Source organism: Pyrus communis, chromosome 2, assembly GCF_963583255.1.
Source record: "Pyrus communis chromosome 2, drPyrComm1.1, whole genome shotgun sequence".
Classification (NCBI taxonomy): Eukaryota; Viridiplantae; Streptophyta; class Magnoliopsida; order Rosales; family Rosaceae; genus Pyrus; species Pyrus communis.
The window spans coordinates 28848902-28864313 of NC_084804.1; the positions used below are offsets into that span (position 1 = coordinate 28848902).

At 34.9% G+C, this 15412-nt stretch overlaps 2 protein-coding genes across 6 annotated transcripts; one reads left to right on the forward strand and one right to left on the reverse strand.

Annotated features, from left to right (window-relative positions):
• Positions 1–3341: 3341 nt before the first annotated feature.
• On the forward strand, positions 3342–5502 carry LOC137725785 (polyprenol reductase 2-like). Of its 5 annotated transcripts, none has more exons than XM_068464570.1 (6): positions 3342–3786; positions 4033–4379; positions 4505–4739; positions 4942–5040; positions 5159–5230; positions 5367–5502. In XM_068464570.1, the coding sequence occupies exons 1-6, from the start codon at positions 3631–3633 to the stop codon at positions 5469–5471; spliced, it is 1014 nt and encodes a 337-aa protein (XP_068320671.1). In that variant the 5' UTR covers positions 3342–3630; the 3' UTR covers positions 5472–5502. The 5 variants fall into 5 exon arrangements, with proteins under 5 accessions (XP_068320671.1, XP_068320672.1, XP_068320673.1 ...); XM_068464571.1 differs by having other exon boundaries at positions 4040–4379; XM_068464572.1 differs by having other exon boundaries at positions 4082–4379.
• A 51-nt stretch (positions 5503–5553) lies between these two features.
• On the reverse strand, positions 5554–9422 carry LOC137725787 (NADP-dependent D-sorbitol-6-phosphate dehydrogenase-like). Its single transcript, XM_068464574.1, has 6 exons — positions 9214–9422; positions 7635–7729; positions 7017–7134; positions 6567–6699; positions 6249–6468; positions 5554–6079 (listed from the first exon to the last, which is right to left on the reverse strand). The coding sequence occupies exons 1-6, from the start codon at positions 9380–9382 to the stop codon at positions 5849–5851; spliced, it is 966 nt and encodes a 321-aa protein (XP_068320675.1). The 5' UTR covers positions 9383–9422; the 3' UTR covers positions 5554–5848.
• Between the last annotated feature and the right edge of the window lie 5990 nt (positions 9423–15412).

A 15412-nucleotide genomic window follows, 5' to 3' on the forward strand; every position in this document is an offset into this window, starting at 1 on the left:
ACACTATGTATTACTATACAAATAGTGAGATATATTTGTTAAAATGTCAATAACTTAAAAAGTAAAATTTCTTACTACTTATATAAAAACATAAAATCTATCACTCATGTTTCGATCACAATGAAAAATTTCTTTGTTTGTTTGCCCGTCTTCCTAGTTGCATGCAACATTACACCGCTAGTCACAATTATATATATAGTAATAAGTCTGCAAGAAAACTCCCACATAGTCCAAAGTTTTGCCAACCTGTTATAATTTATCCTTTCCTCTCTGATTTTGATTGGCATCTTGTCTTTTAACCATCCATTTACGTCATTTGTACGTCGCGTGCTCTTAGTGGCTTAGGATTTGGAAAAAATTTTAGTTGTGACATGAATACAAGTAGTACACTATGTGTTTTAATAGAAATTGTGAGAAATTTTATTTTTTAAGTTATTAACTTTTTACCATACATATCTCATCTCATCATTTATTTAATGACAAATAATGTATCATCCCGTATACCGATCACACTAAAAAATCTCTCCAAGAATTTCCCTAGTAGGGCCATCGTCAAACAATTAGCGGTCATGTGCACTGGTCAATTGATAGAGAAGGCACATGCATGTGAAATATTCCAACCGCGCAACAACGACATTAATTACCTTCGTGACGGGTGGAAAAACAAGAAAATCTTTGCAAGTAGGAGGAGGAAAGCTTACCTGTTTCATTGGTCTGAAAAGCAAAATAAAAGTTATCAAATTTTCTGTTAAAGTGAGAATCAGATTAAATACTCAGATGAGTTTAGATAATCTTAGTGAGTGCCTAGGCGGGCTAGTTCAACGTCTTTATAGGTCTAGATACATTTTTTTAATTTTCAAACATCTATAAATTAATTGAAACGGTAGTCATTAGTCTAACGGCTAGGCGGCGTTAGGCGAAAGAATTTTTGAATAGTGGTAATTTAACAAGAACAGAACACAATATGAACTGCTAAAACGATTACCGACATGGTGAACCATTAACACAAATGTATTCGAGTGCGATTATTTCCATTTCTTAACATAGTGTACGAGGTAATCACTGAATAATTTATAGGTCTATGAGGTAATCATTGAATAATTCATAGGTCTATGAGCTAATCATTGAACAATTTTTATATTGGGGACTCAGACCAACTTTAACTTTTGGATCCAAACTAAATATTTAGGTTTATTGGAAGGCAGAATTTAGGTATGTGAACAGTGAATTTCATCCAACTCTCAAGACCTGATTAAAATGTATTCATTGTTATGGAATGGTTTTAACCCTTTTCTTTTGGTAAAGATTTTTTTGTAATTTTGAGTTATGTTATCTTAATTTAATTGTCCGAGTGTTTTAACCTAAAAAAAAAAAAAAATTAAATTCCAACAAATGAATGAACAAACTAATTTTATGCAGATGAATGATCAAAGTATGAGTATCTATAGTTTGGAATAATTTTTTTAAAGTGGATATGTTTTAGAAAATTTATTTTATTATTTTGCCCGTTTGGTTGAAATTATGAGTATCTATAGTTTGGAATAATTTTTTTAAAGTGGATATGTTTTAGAAAATTTATTTTATTAACTTTCAGGTTCGGTTTAAATTTCAACCATTGGATTTGAAAGAAAAAATATGAATTATTAGATCAAAATCAAAAGATCATCCAAAATAAATTTTAATCTGGACCGTTGATCAAACTTCAAGGCTCAATTTTATCCAAATGATAATGATGGACAGATGGGATCCCCTGCCACGTGGGGCCCAGTTGTCGACCACTAACCAAAATCATCCTCTATTTTGTGGCGGCCCAACATTTCGGCTAGGCAATAGAAACCAGAATTTGGGTTTTCGTTTGCGTCAAAAGTCAATTTTTTTTATTGGGTGATATTTTTGGGTTTAAATCTAAATATTTGGGTTTTGGATTTGGGTCTTACCCTTGGTGTTGGTCTAACACGAATATGACCAAAGTTGGTTTGTTTGGAAAATCTTACATGCAACAAAGCATGTGAGTGCCATTTCTTTTAATATATATGAGGTATCCCACCATATATTGATGACAAATTAGTTTTCATGCCTATGCAGTTCGTACCACATGAGTCGACATCGCATTTTTGGCCTCCAAGTCAAACAAGACACCAAAGCAGAGTCAATGGCCCAAAAAATGCATTCGTAAGAGTTCAAACTCGAACTAAGCGTTTCAAAACTACGATTGCTTTTTCCTACACCAATCCCCTGGATTTAGTTGGGTGAATGCATTTAAAATTGGAGTATGATAACAATAGATTGCAAAACATGGTGACAGAAAGAAATGCTCGCATTTGTGGTTGCAGTCATGCAGGGAGGATACCTAGGTGCTTGTGTTTTTCTAATTTTTCAATTTCCCCCATTTTTGTACAACATGTTTGAAGGATTTTTTAAAGAGAACGGGTCACGAGTTAGAGAGAGAGAGGATAGAGCAGGTCGGGGGCCAAACTATAAAACATGAGATATGTGTTGAAATATCCCATATTGATTGTATCTTTAAGAAAAGAAAAGTTTAAATATTCTAACCCTACTCCAACTAATCGAGGCCTTTTGTGATAAAACCTCACACCTGACGGATTGTGCAGGTGGTAATTACTAAGTTGGGGACAATATCGGTGTTGTTGAAAGTGGGTTTTCGACCGTCTCTCTGGTAATTCTACATGGTATCAAAGTCAGGGATTGGGCCTGAACTAAATTGACACGTGATGGGTGGGGCCCCTTGGTGTAGCACGAACATGGTGAATCTCTTGGCCCTGCGTGTAAGGTGAGTCCCCTTGGCTAGTTGTTTCCGTGTGGATATTTCACGATTGACCCACTAATTAGGTTCCACGTGATGAGGCGTGTTGAAATATCTCATATTGACCGTATGTTAGAAAAACATAAAAGTAAGAAAGAAAATCTAAAATGATAAGATTTTCAACATAGAAGGAATAAAAAAGCCCCAGTATGTTAGAAAAATAATTGTAATATTGAATTCAAAGATATCCAACTATAAATATCCTATAATAACGGGAGTTCGAACTTTGTCGGTGGTTAATCTAAAAAATCCATCGTTTGACACTGCTGTGTTATATGCCAAAGCATAACGCTTTGTAAACTAAATTTTCAAATTAAATAATGTGTCAATGATAATAAATAATTACGTTGATCAACACTTAATAAATTATTCATTCATCAACGATTACATTATTTATATTATTTGGTTTACAAAATTTAATCTGAAAATTTGATCATTAACCATGCCGACATGAAAATTTGATCATTAACCCTGCCGACTTGAAATTTTGATCATTAACCCTGCCGACTTGAAAATTTGATCATTAACCCTGTGTCCCAAAACCTCACGTCACGCCTGGTATTAGTATCTCCTCTTGAACTTGGCGACTCCTGTCCACTTCCCCGTAAATCGTGATTGCATTCAGTTCTTCAATAAAATGTCTTGATTTTCTTTGTACATTTTTTCATTTCCTTTTTTTAATGTGCATTTTATCTGCAAAAATGGCGCAGACTTTTAAGAGACCCAGTTGAGAAAGTGCTTAAATTTCACAGTTTCCAGCCTTTCCCAAATCATTAAGCTCTTTTCTGACTTGGGTATTCGCTCTAATGGAGGTGGGTGTTGTTGGGTTGCTTAGAACAGCATGGGTTGCAGCGACTATGCCCATACTCGTAGCCGCCGTACCTTGTTCTTGGCTGACCTCGTTTCATGGAGCTGTTCTGGGGTTTGCCAAGAGAGGGAAGATCATGCAGTCGTCATCTCAGGTAAAGGATTTGATGGTCTATTTTGGGTTATGGTCTGTTTGGTTGGTGAGAAAGTTGAAGAAATTGGGAAACACGGTATAACTGTTCAATTGTCATGGGCGATATTGAGAGTGAGGGTAATCATATTCGGGATTGAATGTTCTTAACCAACCGACCTACAAGTCCTTATGAATTCTTCTTTTATTTTTCTGTACGCTACATGATGAATTTTTATTTTTATTTTTGTACTTTTTCTAATTGTAGAAGTTCACAGTTCCTCAAAAGTTGTTCTGCCATTTTTATGTGGTGGCTGTAGCGTGGACAACGCTATTGCTCGTTGCAACTTCGATGTATGCGTATAAAACGGTACCATTGGTTTCAGAATCGTTGCTTTACCCTTCAATCGCCAGCCACTTCACTGGAGGTTCACATATCTTTTCATGGGACAAGGTTCATTCGGTTCCTGTCAGTTACAGATATAGCATTTGGCGTTCGGTCTTTCTGCTTTTATTGATGGAGGTTCAAGTCTTGAGGCGCCTCTTTGAGACAATATATGTGTTCAACTATAGCTCCTCCGCTCGGATGCACATTTTCGGATATCTGACTGGCCTCTTGTAAGTTTTTCACAAACCCCTTCATTGTAAAGATATTGGTTTTGTGCATATGCATTTAAATACATATGTAAAGATATTGTTTTTGTGCACATTTTTTACTGATTTCTGTTCCTTTTTGACGTTAGCTTCTACACAGCAGCACCACTGTCACTTTGCTGCAATAATGTTCTGGAGGTTTATAAATTTTCAATAAGTGGAGTGGCTGAGTTCATTGTCAAGGGCAAGAGTAGAATGCGAGAAGTGGAATTTGATTGGTTACAATTTGTGAACTCTCTTTTGAAGCTTGGTTGGCTCCAGTGGATTGGTGCAGCTATATTTTTTTGGGGTTGGATCCATCAGCGCCGATGTCACGCAATTCTTGTATGTCTCATTGTGTGTCACCGTGCATGCGCGCGCACATACACACTCGCTCTCTCTCAGTTAAATAAGCATGCATTCTAAGACATATATACTAATTTCATTTCATACAGCTGAATTAGGGAATGCGGATATTGTGTTTCTTATCTCGATCGTCCTTGCATTCACTTTTATAATGTTCCTGACATGTGAAATATTATTACAGGGCTCATTACGAGATCACAGTGAACCAAATGATGAATATGTGATTCCTCATGGTGATTGGTTTGAAATTGTTTCATCTCCACACTATCTGGCTGAGATAGTAAGTCTCTTGACTCTCCTCACTGCATGCTTAAAGAGAATTCTTTTGTCTCGAATCACTTAAAACTCTTTCCGAGTCTTGATGTATATGCTAAATTTCTCTTTTGATAATGATGAAGGTTATATATGCTGGCCTTGTGGTCGCTAGTGGAGGAACAGATCTCACAATCTGGTTACTTTTTGGATTTGCGGTATGATTTTTTTTGTGCTGAAAATATACGTACATACACATGCACACATGAGTGTGCGCACACACGCATAGACAGACGTCTTCTAAAGTAAACTTATTTCTCCGTGTGCTTTACTCTCTTATTTGGTGTCTTTCAGGTGTCCAACTTAGTATTGGCAGCAGCGGAAACACATAGGTGGTACCTCCAGAAATTTGAAAGTTATCCCAAGAAACGGCTCGCCATTATTCCATTTGTATACTAAGCGCAAACTTACAAAAGCTAGTGCAAAGGTGATTTGAGTGTAAAGCTTTGTGACTCCGCACTATTCGATTCAAATGAACAAGTAAGCAACAAAATAGTGATGCAATATGTAATTTGTTACAATTTATTTTATCACACATTTATTAATACAAAAGAAAATTACAATGGCATTCATTTTATTATATATTCTAATTTGCAATGCCCAATACAAAGGCTGAATACTGAAGTTTTTGAACTAGCAGATAGACGAGCTTGGGAAAATTATATAAAGCTAAGTTTATTGTAACTAAGATTCACGATACTTTCCATTTCGCTTCTGTTTAACACCCTTTGAAGAAGTTGCAGGAGCAGCAAGTCGGCGGATTTTGAATTCCATGCTTATGCGTACACATCTAAGCCCCAAGTCTTGGAAGGTAGACTGGTACGACATTTCCTGTCTATACTGTTTATGACCTCCATGTCTTCATGACTCAGCTGGAATTCAAGAACCTCCAAATTCTCTTTCATTCTCTGAATTTTTGATGACTTTGGAATCACTGCTGTTTTCCTTTGAATTCCCCACCTCAGACAGATTTGTGCCACACTCTTTCCGTACTTCTTAGCCACATCCTGAAAATGAGACACTCAAGTGAGCATTACGGTCTAGATGTATTTCTCTCATGAATGACAAGTTCGATATCTAATTTCTATGGTTGGCTTATTGTTTTAGAAAACAGAGATTGTTATATCGTAATTACGACATTTGAATGGTGCATGTATAAAACAGAGAATACTTTACATTGAGATCTGGATCATCCAAAGGTGAAATTGAACCAAACATATCCTTGTTGGCCGCAGCACCTCCGAGAGGGGTGTGAGCTGTGGGAAGAACACCGTGTTTCAAGCAGAATTTGACAAGAGAGTTGCGCTGGAAGTAGGGGTGAGTTTCAAATTGGCTCACTGCAGGCTTTATTTTGGAGTAAGCCAAGCAATCTCTGGTTAGAAAGAGGTCGTAGTTGCTGCAAAAACGAAGCCAATTACAATTTGGTTTAGCGACGTTCACCGGTCTAATCGAGTTCGGATACGGAGATGAAGGTGTAGTGCTTATGGGATGTACCTGAGACCAATGCTACGAACTAAGCCCAAAGAGACGGTCCTTTCCATGCCCTCCCATGTTTGTTGAAGGGGAATTGTTACATCTATGTCCAGCACCTTGTCCTTGCCCAAAAGACTGGCAGTTTGACCAATGGCTGTGACCATACAGCAAGTAAAATAAATACCAATTCATTGTAAATTAACTACTTATAATTTTGTAACGTCACAGCGTTGAGTGATACAATAATCAGGATAAGGATCTTTTTCCGGATTCTCACGTTTTATCCGTTTATTGTACATTGTGCGATCAACTTTCGTAGGTATTGTTTGTATTTAATTTGAAATGAAAAAATTCAAAATTATTTATGATCACACAATGTACGATAAACATATAGGATACCTCACAAAGAGGATGTGAATGGCATCCAATCCCAATTAACCAACCTAAAAGAGAGAGACAGTGGGGAGGTACCATTATGCCTCGTGGGCAATGGGTAGTGAACTAGGTAGAGATCCAGATAATCTAGCCGAAGTTTCTTGAGGCTGTTTTTACAGGCCTCAACCACATACCCATGGTCTGAATTCCAAATCTGCAATATAATTGTAGCAACAACAAATTATACGCCACTTTCTTGAGAGAACGTGAGATAAACACTAATACTTCACCACTAGCGTTACAATTTAGATATATTCATGTTTGTTTGTGAGTAAGAGGTTTTAGATTTAATTCTCATAGATGAAGACTTCAATACTTAGTTATAACGGGTTCATTTTACGGCTTAGCCTAAATCTCCACCATATTATTATTTTATAAAAGTAGTTCCAAACCAAATAAGTAAATGCTCGTTTGGATGTGCTTTTAAAATGATTGAAAGCGCTTTTAGAGAAAATGTTTTTGGATTCCAAAAGCCGTTAAAGTGCTTTCTGCAAAAAAATCAGTTATGTGCTTCTTCCAGGAAGCCGCTTAAATGTTTTTCTAGAATTTACTTGCATCTTTACTAAAGATTGGTTCTAAAAACATTTTCACCAAAAACGCTTTCAGTCATTTTAAAAGCATATTCAAGCAAACTCTAAATTACTTAGATCAGACCTTGGTGGTAATGAAAAGTTCTTCCCTCTTGACAAGTCCAGTCTTAAATGCTTCTGCAAGTGCTTCCCCAACGTCTGCTTCAGTCTTGTAATGAGCTGCAACGTCAAATAGTTTACCATTATTATCCATAAAATAGTGACACATCTAGATTTAAATTTACAACATAAAGACCAATTGTTTTTTTACTTTATATTCCACAAATAAGTTTTTGCAAGTGGTGAATTGCTCGTTATGCTTAAGACCATCCTCTCAAATTACAGTTAGTGTCCTCTTAAATTATAATGTTCGTATGATATCATCATCATCATCATTATTATTAGGGTATTGTTATTGGTATTCCAAAATTCTCATTTTACACTCCAAACTTTCTATATTTGAAAAGAAAAATACATTTGTGAGAAGTGTAGAATAAGATTTTTGGAGTGCTAATAACACTTCTCTTATTATTATTATTATTATTATTATTATTATTATTAGGAAATTGTTATTGGCACTCCAAAAATCTCATTCTACACTCCAAACTTTCTATATTTGGAAAGAAAAATACAATTGTGAGGAGTGTAGAATAAGATTTTTAAAGTGTCAATAACATTTCCTTATTATTATTATTATTATTATTATTATTATTATTATTATTATTATTATTATTATTATTATTCCCTTTCCCAAGGGAGAAACAAACATGGGATTGGTCGAAAAATATTGGAAGCGAAGGTCTGGGACTCATTTGTCTTCTCCACTTTTATACACATGCATTTATAATAGTCTAACTCAGTGCCTTAACCTAATCTGCCAATTGTGACCATGGGAGGTGCACTTATCCGCGTCCTAAAAGACAAACTGCCATTTTTGGAATAAACCAAAATACCATTTTCGGCCTAAACAAATAAAACATAAAATACTCATTTATTACAATACATAGTAAACAAATATGTTATGAAATGGACCCTATAATATAAATATCAAAATTTATGTCACCGAATCATAACCCCATATATATATATATATATGTGTGTATATGTGTGTGTGTGTATATATATATATATATATGTGTGTGTGTGTATATATATATATATGTGTGTGTGTGTGTGTGTGTGTGTGTGTATTAGTGTAACCAATAAAAGTACCAAACGGGTTTCCCATGGTTTCGGACAAAGGCTTCCCATGGTTTGAGTCGTTTACATACATTACATCCATTTTTCCTTTTGCTAGTCTCACGTGTAACCAAAAAAGTTATGTTCAGATTGCATCACCGCCGCCGCCTTTATGGCTTGTGCACTTTTCTTGTTCATAAAAAAAAACTTACGCATGATGCATGTGATTCCTTTTAGCAAATTATTAATAGTTTGCCAGCACTTAGTGGCAAAAATAGTCAACCGCTTAATAACTTTGTGTCCAATAGTCAGGAACATCCGCCCATTCACATCAAGTCCGATATTCGATTCTTCCTTCTCTAGCCAGTATTTGATTGAATTCATAAAAATACTATGAATTATTTAGAACGAAGTAAACCAAAATTAATGTAAAATATGCATGGATTAATGTAAAACAGGATCAGGTGTGATGGAGGAGGGTATACCAGCACAGTCAAAATGGCGATAGCCAAGCTTAATAGCATTTAAGATGGTGTCTTTGAGCTCGTTCTTCTCCAGACGCCAGAGGCCGAGGCCGATGACCGGCATCTCGTAGCCACTGCTGAGTGTAACGGTGGGCATGTTTTCTAACTCTCCAAACTCTCTCAGAGACATCTGCAGGCTGTTTCTGTTTCTCTCTCGCCTTTGTGTTTGATACTAGGTTGGTGCCGCTCATGCCTTTATATAGCTGCATGGGCGTGAAATAAGGATACTGGGGAAGATTAGAAAAGAAAAGAAATAACTTTACGGCTCTTGGAAAAGTAGTGATTGGCTCCACACACAATAATGCAATGAATAGTGCTTTTTTAAATTTTAGTCATGATGCGACGCCCCGTATTATGTGTCCGGTGACGTCGCGGTATCTGGTAGGTTCTGTCTAGTGACACTTATATTTTCTATAGTTACAGGAGTATCCAATTAGTACAGTCTACAATAGTAATATTCGTTGTATAATAAAGAAAAGTATCCAAATAGAATTTTTTACGTGATTTAATTCAAGTTTTTTTTACAAATTTAGTGGTATTCAATTTGATTTTTAAAATTATTTATAAAATAAATTGTTATTGGCATTACGTAAATCTCATTTTGCAGTCCAAACTTTTGATAACTAAAAAGAAAATTGTAACGGTTCCCCTTATAAAAATCCATTAAAATCTGGATGCATTCAATGATTTTTTTAAAGGATTTTAAATTGTGATTTATTGAAAGATTACAAAAATATGGATGTATTTAATCAGAATTTTAATTGAAGTTTTAAAGTTCAGTTCATTTAATTAGGATTATGGGAGATTTTTTTTTTTTTTTTGACAAATTCAAGGGTATTCATTTAGAATCTTAGGAGAGTTTATAAAATTTTACTGAATTCGAATATATTCAATTATGATTTGAAATGAGTTTTTAAAATTTCTTGTTCAGTCACTAGCATTTGATTTCAAAGAATTTCAAAAAGTAGGAATTTAGGTGAATTTGGAGAGATTTGATATAGTATTTTAAGCATCCAACAAATCCAGCCCCAAGTGCGTAGAAATCAATTAAAACTCTGAGCTCGTTGTCTTAGTCACTAGGTAAACAATTATTCATCGTCATTCACTAGTTAAACAAAATTAAAAGCATGCATATAAAATCTCCTCCCTTCACGAGCCATGACTTTCTGTTAAAGCTCCATCAAAATTTTGTGGGTTATAACCCTTCAAAATCTCTACTCAATACACCCCTTAGTTTTCGTTTGTTTAATTAGAAGTAAAGAAGAAATCCGTATGAAAATTAATAAAGAGGAAGAGAATGCGAAATCAAAGTTTGATAGTTAACACTATTTCGAATTGCCTCTAAATTATTGTTTTAGTTTTCACTCTAGGTATCATTGTTTTTTTTTTTTTTTTTTTCTTGCTGATCACCCGTCATTCCACACGTTGTTTTGTCCCTCACCCATCCCTTTCTCATTACCTCATCAGCAAATAAGATGGATAAGGCAGAAAGAAAGATAAGGTAAGTGATAATGCTTATTAATCTCAATTTTGTTAGAAGGCTAGCTCTTTGGGTTAACTTCTTTTATGAAGTAACTCTTTAATTTTTGTATACAATCTTGTATTTTGTATCTCTCATCGTATACAAGTCATACGATGAGAGATATAACACATAATTGTATACATATACTATATACATATGTTGTAATTATGTATAAACCTTTTATATTGTGAAGTCATGAAATGAAAGAAAACAACACATAATCACAATTACGCACAAACATTTTTATATTATGTTAACACGTAAGTTGTACGCACGTAACTCATAAGTGACTGTAGGAAAAAAGCGTCTCAATGCCGCCCTCCTCCATATCAACACCACACCCATCGATGGATTGATTCATATTGCGCCACACAGAGATGTGAGACAGGACAAAGGGTTTTAAGCTTCAATTCATTCCGCCCACACAAAAACTAATCCTTCAACCATAAAAGCCAATTACAATTGAGCCACCCCCCTTTAAATATTGTCCATACGTCTCTCACGCTAGCTAGCAGAATTGCAGACGTAAGGGGATTGGGGTATACAGGTGTCAGGTGAAAATCCAGCTGACCAGATCATCCTCTTGTTGCTCGTTACTTGTTTGCCCTTCTTCCTATTTGTATGCAACATTACACCACTACTCACAATTATATATAATAATAAGTCTGCAAGAAAACTCCCAATAATGCTGGCTATAATTAGCCCAAGTTTTGACAACCTTTCATAATTTATCCTTTCCTCTCTGATTTTGATTGGCATCTTGTCCTCTTTTAACTATCCATTTAGGCCATTTGCACGTCGCGTTCTCTTAGTGGCCCAGGATTTGCCCTAGTAGGGCCATCGTCAAACAATCAGCCTATCACTGGCATGGGCGTCTCTTTTTTTTTTTTTTTTTTTTTGTTTTTTTGGAAACGGCATGCTCTTTGTCACTGGTCAATTGATAGAGAAAGCACAGTCATGTGAAATATTCTAATTGAGCAACAACGACACTAATTACCTTCATGAATGGGGGGAAAAACAAGAAAATCTTTGAAAGTAGGAGGAGGAAAGCTTACCCGTTTCATTGGTCTGAAAGGCCTCTACTATTACAGAGCGACAATATCTACCGGTGAAATTTTATCTACATCTTTTGAGGTTTAGATGTATTCAGCGTGGAATCCACAAGTTTCAAGAATATGCTCAACATTATTCTCAATCGTATTAGGAAGATCAGTGGAAACTTTTAACACGACTCAAGGTCGACAAAAGCTAGCTATGTTAGAGTAAATGTAGAAAAATAGAGAATAATCTGAAGGATGACTTTGAGGTACGACTTGAATCGTTTTCTTAAAGTGTTATTTGCCCCCACTCGAATGAGTTTGCTAAAAGGTTCTTGACAAATCACTTCTAGGATACAAAAAGTATGGAATATTCGATTAGCAAAACCGAATTGTATTCCCTTATAAATAACTAAAAAGAAATTGTATGAATGTGAAAGATAGAAAAGAGCAAAGCAATTGTGTAGACAATAAATTTCTAAATGAAATTCTCTTCTACTAATGTTACCAATATATATAGAAAGAGATTTACACCCGTTAGACACATCCTTTGGTTTGAGTATGCCTTTTCACCATGGGATACAACTCATTGCAGCAGTATGTCCAATGGACATATCTGATACAAAACACCAATTACCCAAAGGTCATATACGTTGTAAAGCATGCGGTCAGATGCCCAACCAATGGGTATCTCTGTTGGACAAGGATTGTCTGCCTTCCCACTTCCGGTGCCCTCCTGTGCCTTCCTGTTTTGTGTGGTCACGGTTAAGCCTCGTTAACATTATATATTGTTTTTTTAATAGAGATAATAAGATAAAAATGAATAGTAATATAAAATGTTGACGTGGCTTAACCGTGACCACACAAACAGGAGGGCACAGAAAGGCATCGAAAGTGGGAGGGCAGACAATCCTTGTCCATCTTTGTTAGCAACAATGAAAAGCTGCAATGCTTCAAATTGAAGAGATATGATTGTCGAGTCAATAACCCAACTTTCCGTAAAAGAACCGCATATATATATATAAATATTCAACAATCCTTCCCTATTTTAAGAATACGTAGAAAATAATATTACAACAATTCTCTCTTTACAATTATCACAAGCATACCGATATAATTATGCATACAATAAAGGTATCTTTTGAACTAAACCTTTAATTACTGTAAGTAATTCAAAGTTATAACGAATGCGATGGTGACCTAAGTTTAAACCAACTATTCTTATGTTAAAACCAGAATCACTACAGATATGACTATGTCTTATTTCTTTAAAGAATTTTTTGAACTAATTAAGCACTATTATGGCATTGTGCTTCATCTTGGTTTCATGAATATTTACAAGAGAAAACTCAACCCTTGGTAGAAGCAGCACCACTTCTTATGTTCATATAGGTGATGTTCATTCTCATGTCTCTGCTACTATAGACATAACTACAAATAACCTCATTAAGAGATAAAACTCATCCTCCTAAACGTAGTAGTCTTGCATTAATCATCATGGAATGAGCTATATAATAATTTTCAGTGCTTTTACAGACACTTATCAATAATTTGTTATTACCCATTAAACTTTTAAACTAGTGATGTTCTAGACAAAGTCGGGTTACCATTATTAGTGGCTAATTTTCAGTAAAGGGTTTTAGCCCCATTCCACTAGATGTACTAACTACCAAAGCTCTTGAAAGTGCTTTTGTTAACGGATCCGCCAAGTTATTAATTGATTTAACATAAATAATATTAATAACCCCATCAGTTATTAATTGCTTGACATATTCATGTCTCAAGCTAATATGTCTAGACTTTCCATTGTATACCTTATTGTATGCTCTAGACAAAGTAACTTCACTATCACAATATAAGGAAACAGATGGCATTGGTTGTGGCCACAACTCTATTTTCAATAACAAATTTCTAATTCATTCCGCTTCTTTACCTGCTGTCGTTAATGCTATAAATTCAAATTTCATAGTTGAATGTGCTATATATGTTTGCTTCTTCGAAGCCCAATAAATTCTTCCTTCAACAATTGTAAAAATCCACCCTGATGTAGGCTTATTATCATTAGCACTTGTTATCCAACTTGTATCTGAATATCCTTCAAGTACTACTAGAAATTCAAAGTAAGTTAAACTCAGATTAATAGTTCTTTTAAGATAACAAAAAAATTCTATTTATTGCCTTCCAATGAGTAGTATCTGGATGACTAGTGTATCTAGAAAGTTTGCTTCCTGCAAATGCGATATCTGGCATGGTGCAATGCATGGCATACATTTAACTTCCAATTACACTAGCATACTCAAGCTGTGCAATGGACCTACTAGAATTATTAAGCAAAGTTTCACTAGGCTTATAAGGGGTATTTGCTTCTTTCATTTGTAGATGCTTAAACTTAAGAAGTAATTTTTCTATATAATGTGACTGACACAAAGTGTAACCCCTACTATGCTTCTTTACTTTAATTCCTTAGATAGTATCTACTTCATTCAAGTCATTCATCTTAAATTTTGAATTTAGATACTCTTTAGTTTCTGATACACCTTTCATTTTTGTACCAAAAATTAGCAAGTCGTCGACATGTAAACATATAATAACACCATAATCATTGTGAATTTAGAGTATATGCATTTATCAGCACTGTTATGTCTAAATCTATATGATAAAATGACAAAATAAAACTTTTCATGCCATTGTTTTGGTGCTTGCTTCAATCCATAACGACTTTACTAATTTACAAACCTTCTTTTCATTCCCAAGGAGAACAAACCCTTTTGGTTGTTCCATGTAGACTTCTTCATCCAAATCACCATTTAAAAATGTCGTTTTCACATCCATTTGATGCACATGCAAATTATATAAAGATGCCAATGCAAACAATATTCTAATTGATGTGAGCCTAGTTACTGGTACATATGTATCAAAATAGTCTATTCCCTAAACCCTTGGCAACTAGCCTGGCTTTAAATGTGGCAACTAGCCTGGCTTTAAATGTCTAAATAGACTCGTCTATATTCTATTTTCTTCTAAATACCCACTTACAACCTATTGCTTTTGATCCTTGGGGCAAGTCTACTAAAACCCATGTTTGGTTAGATATTAATGATTCAAATTTATCATCTATAGTCTCTTTCCAAAAAACTGCATCTCTTGAAGTCATTGCTTCACTTAGGATCATCCTTAACATTCAACAATATGGGTATTTTTTTAAGAACCTTTTTTCTTTTTCCTTTGACTAAAAATACAATAGATTGAAATGAAATAAAATCAAAGCTAAATTTTTTGGGTTTAGGTCTCAGTATTGGGTGACATTTTTGGGTTTAAATCTATATATTTGTGTTTTGGTTTTGGGTCTTACCCTTGGTGTTGGTCTAACACGAACATGAACAAAGTTGGTTTGTTTGGAAAATCTTACACGTAACAAGGCAGGTGAGTGCCATTTCTTTTAATATATATGAGGTATCTCACCATATATTGATGGAAAATTAGTTTTCACGCCTATGCAGTCCGTACCACATGAGTCGACACTGTACTTTTGGCCCCCAAGTCAAACAACACACCACAGCAGAGTTAATGGCCCAAAAAAATATATTCGTAAGAGTTCAAA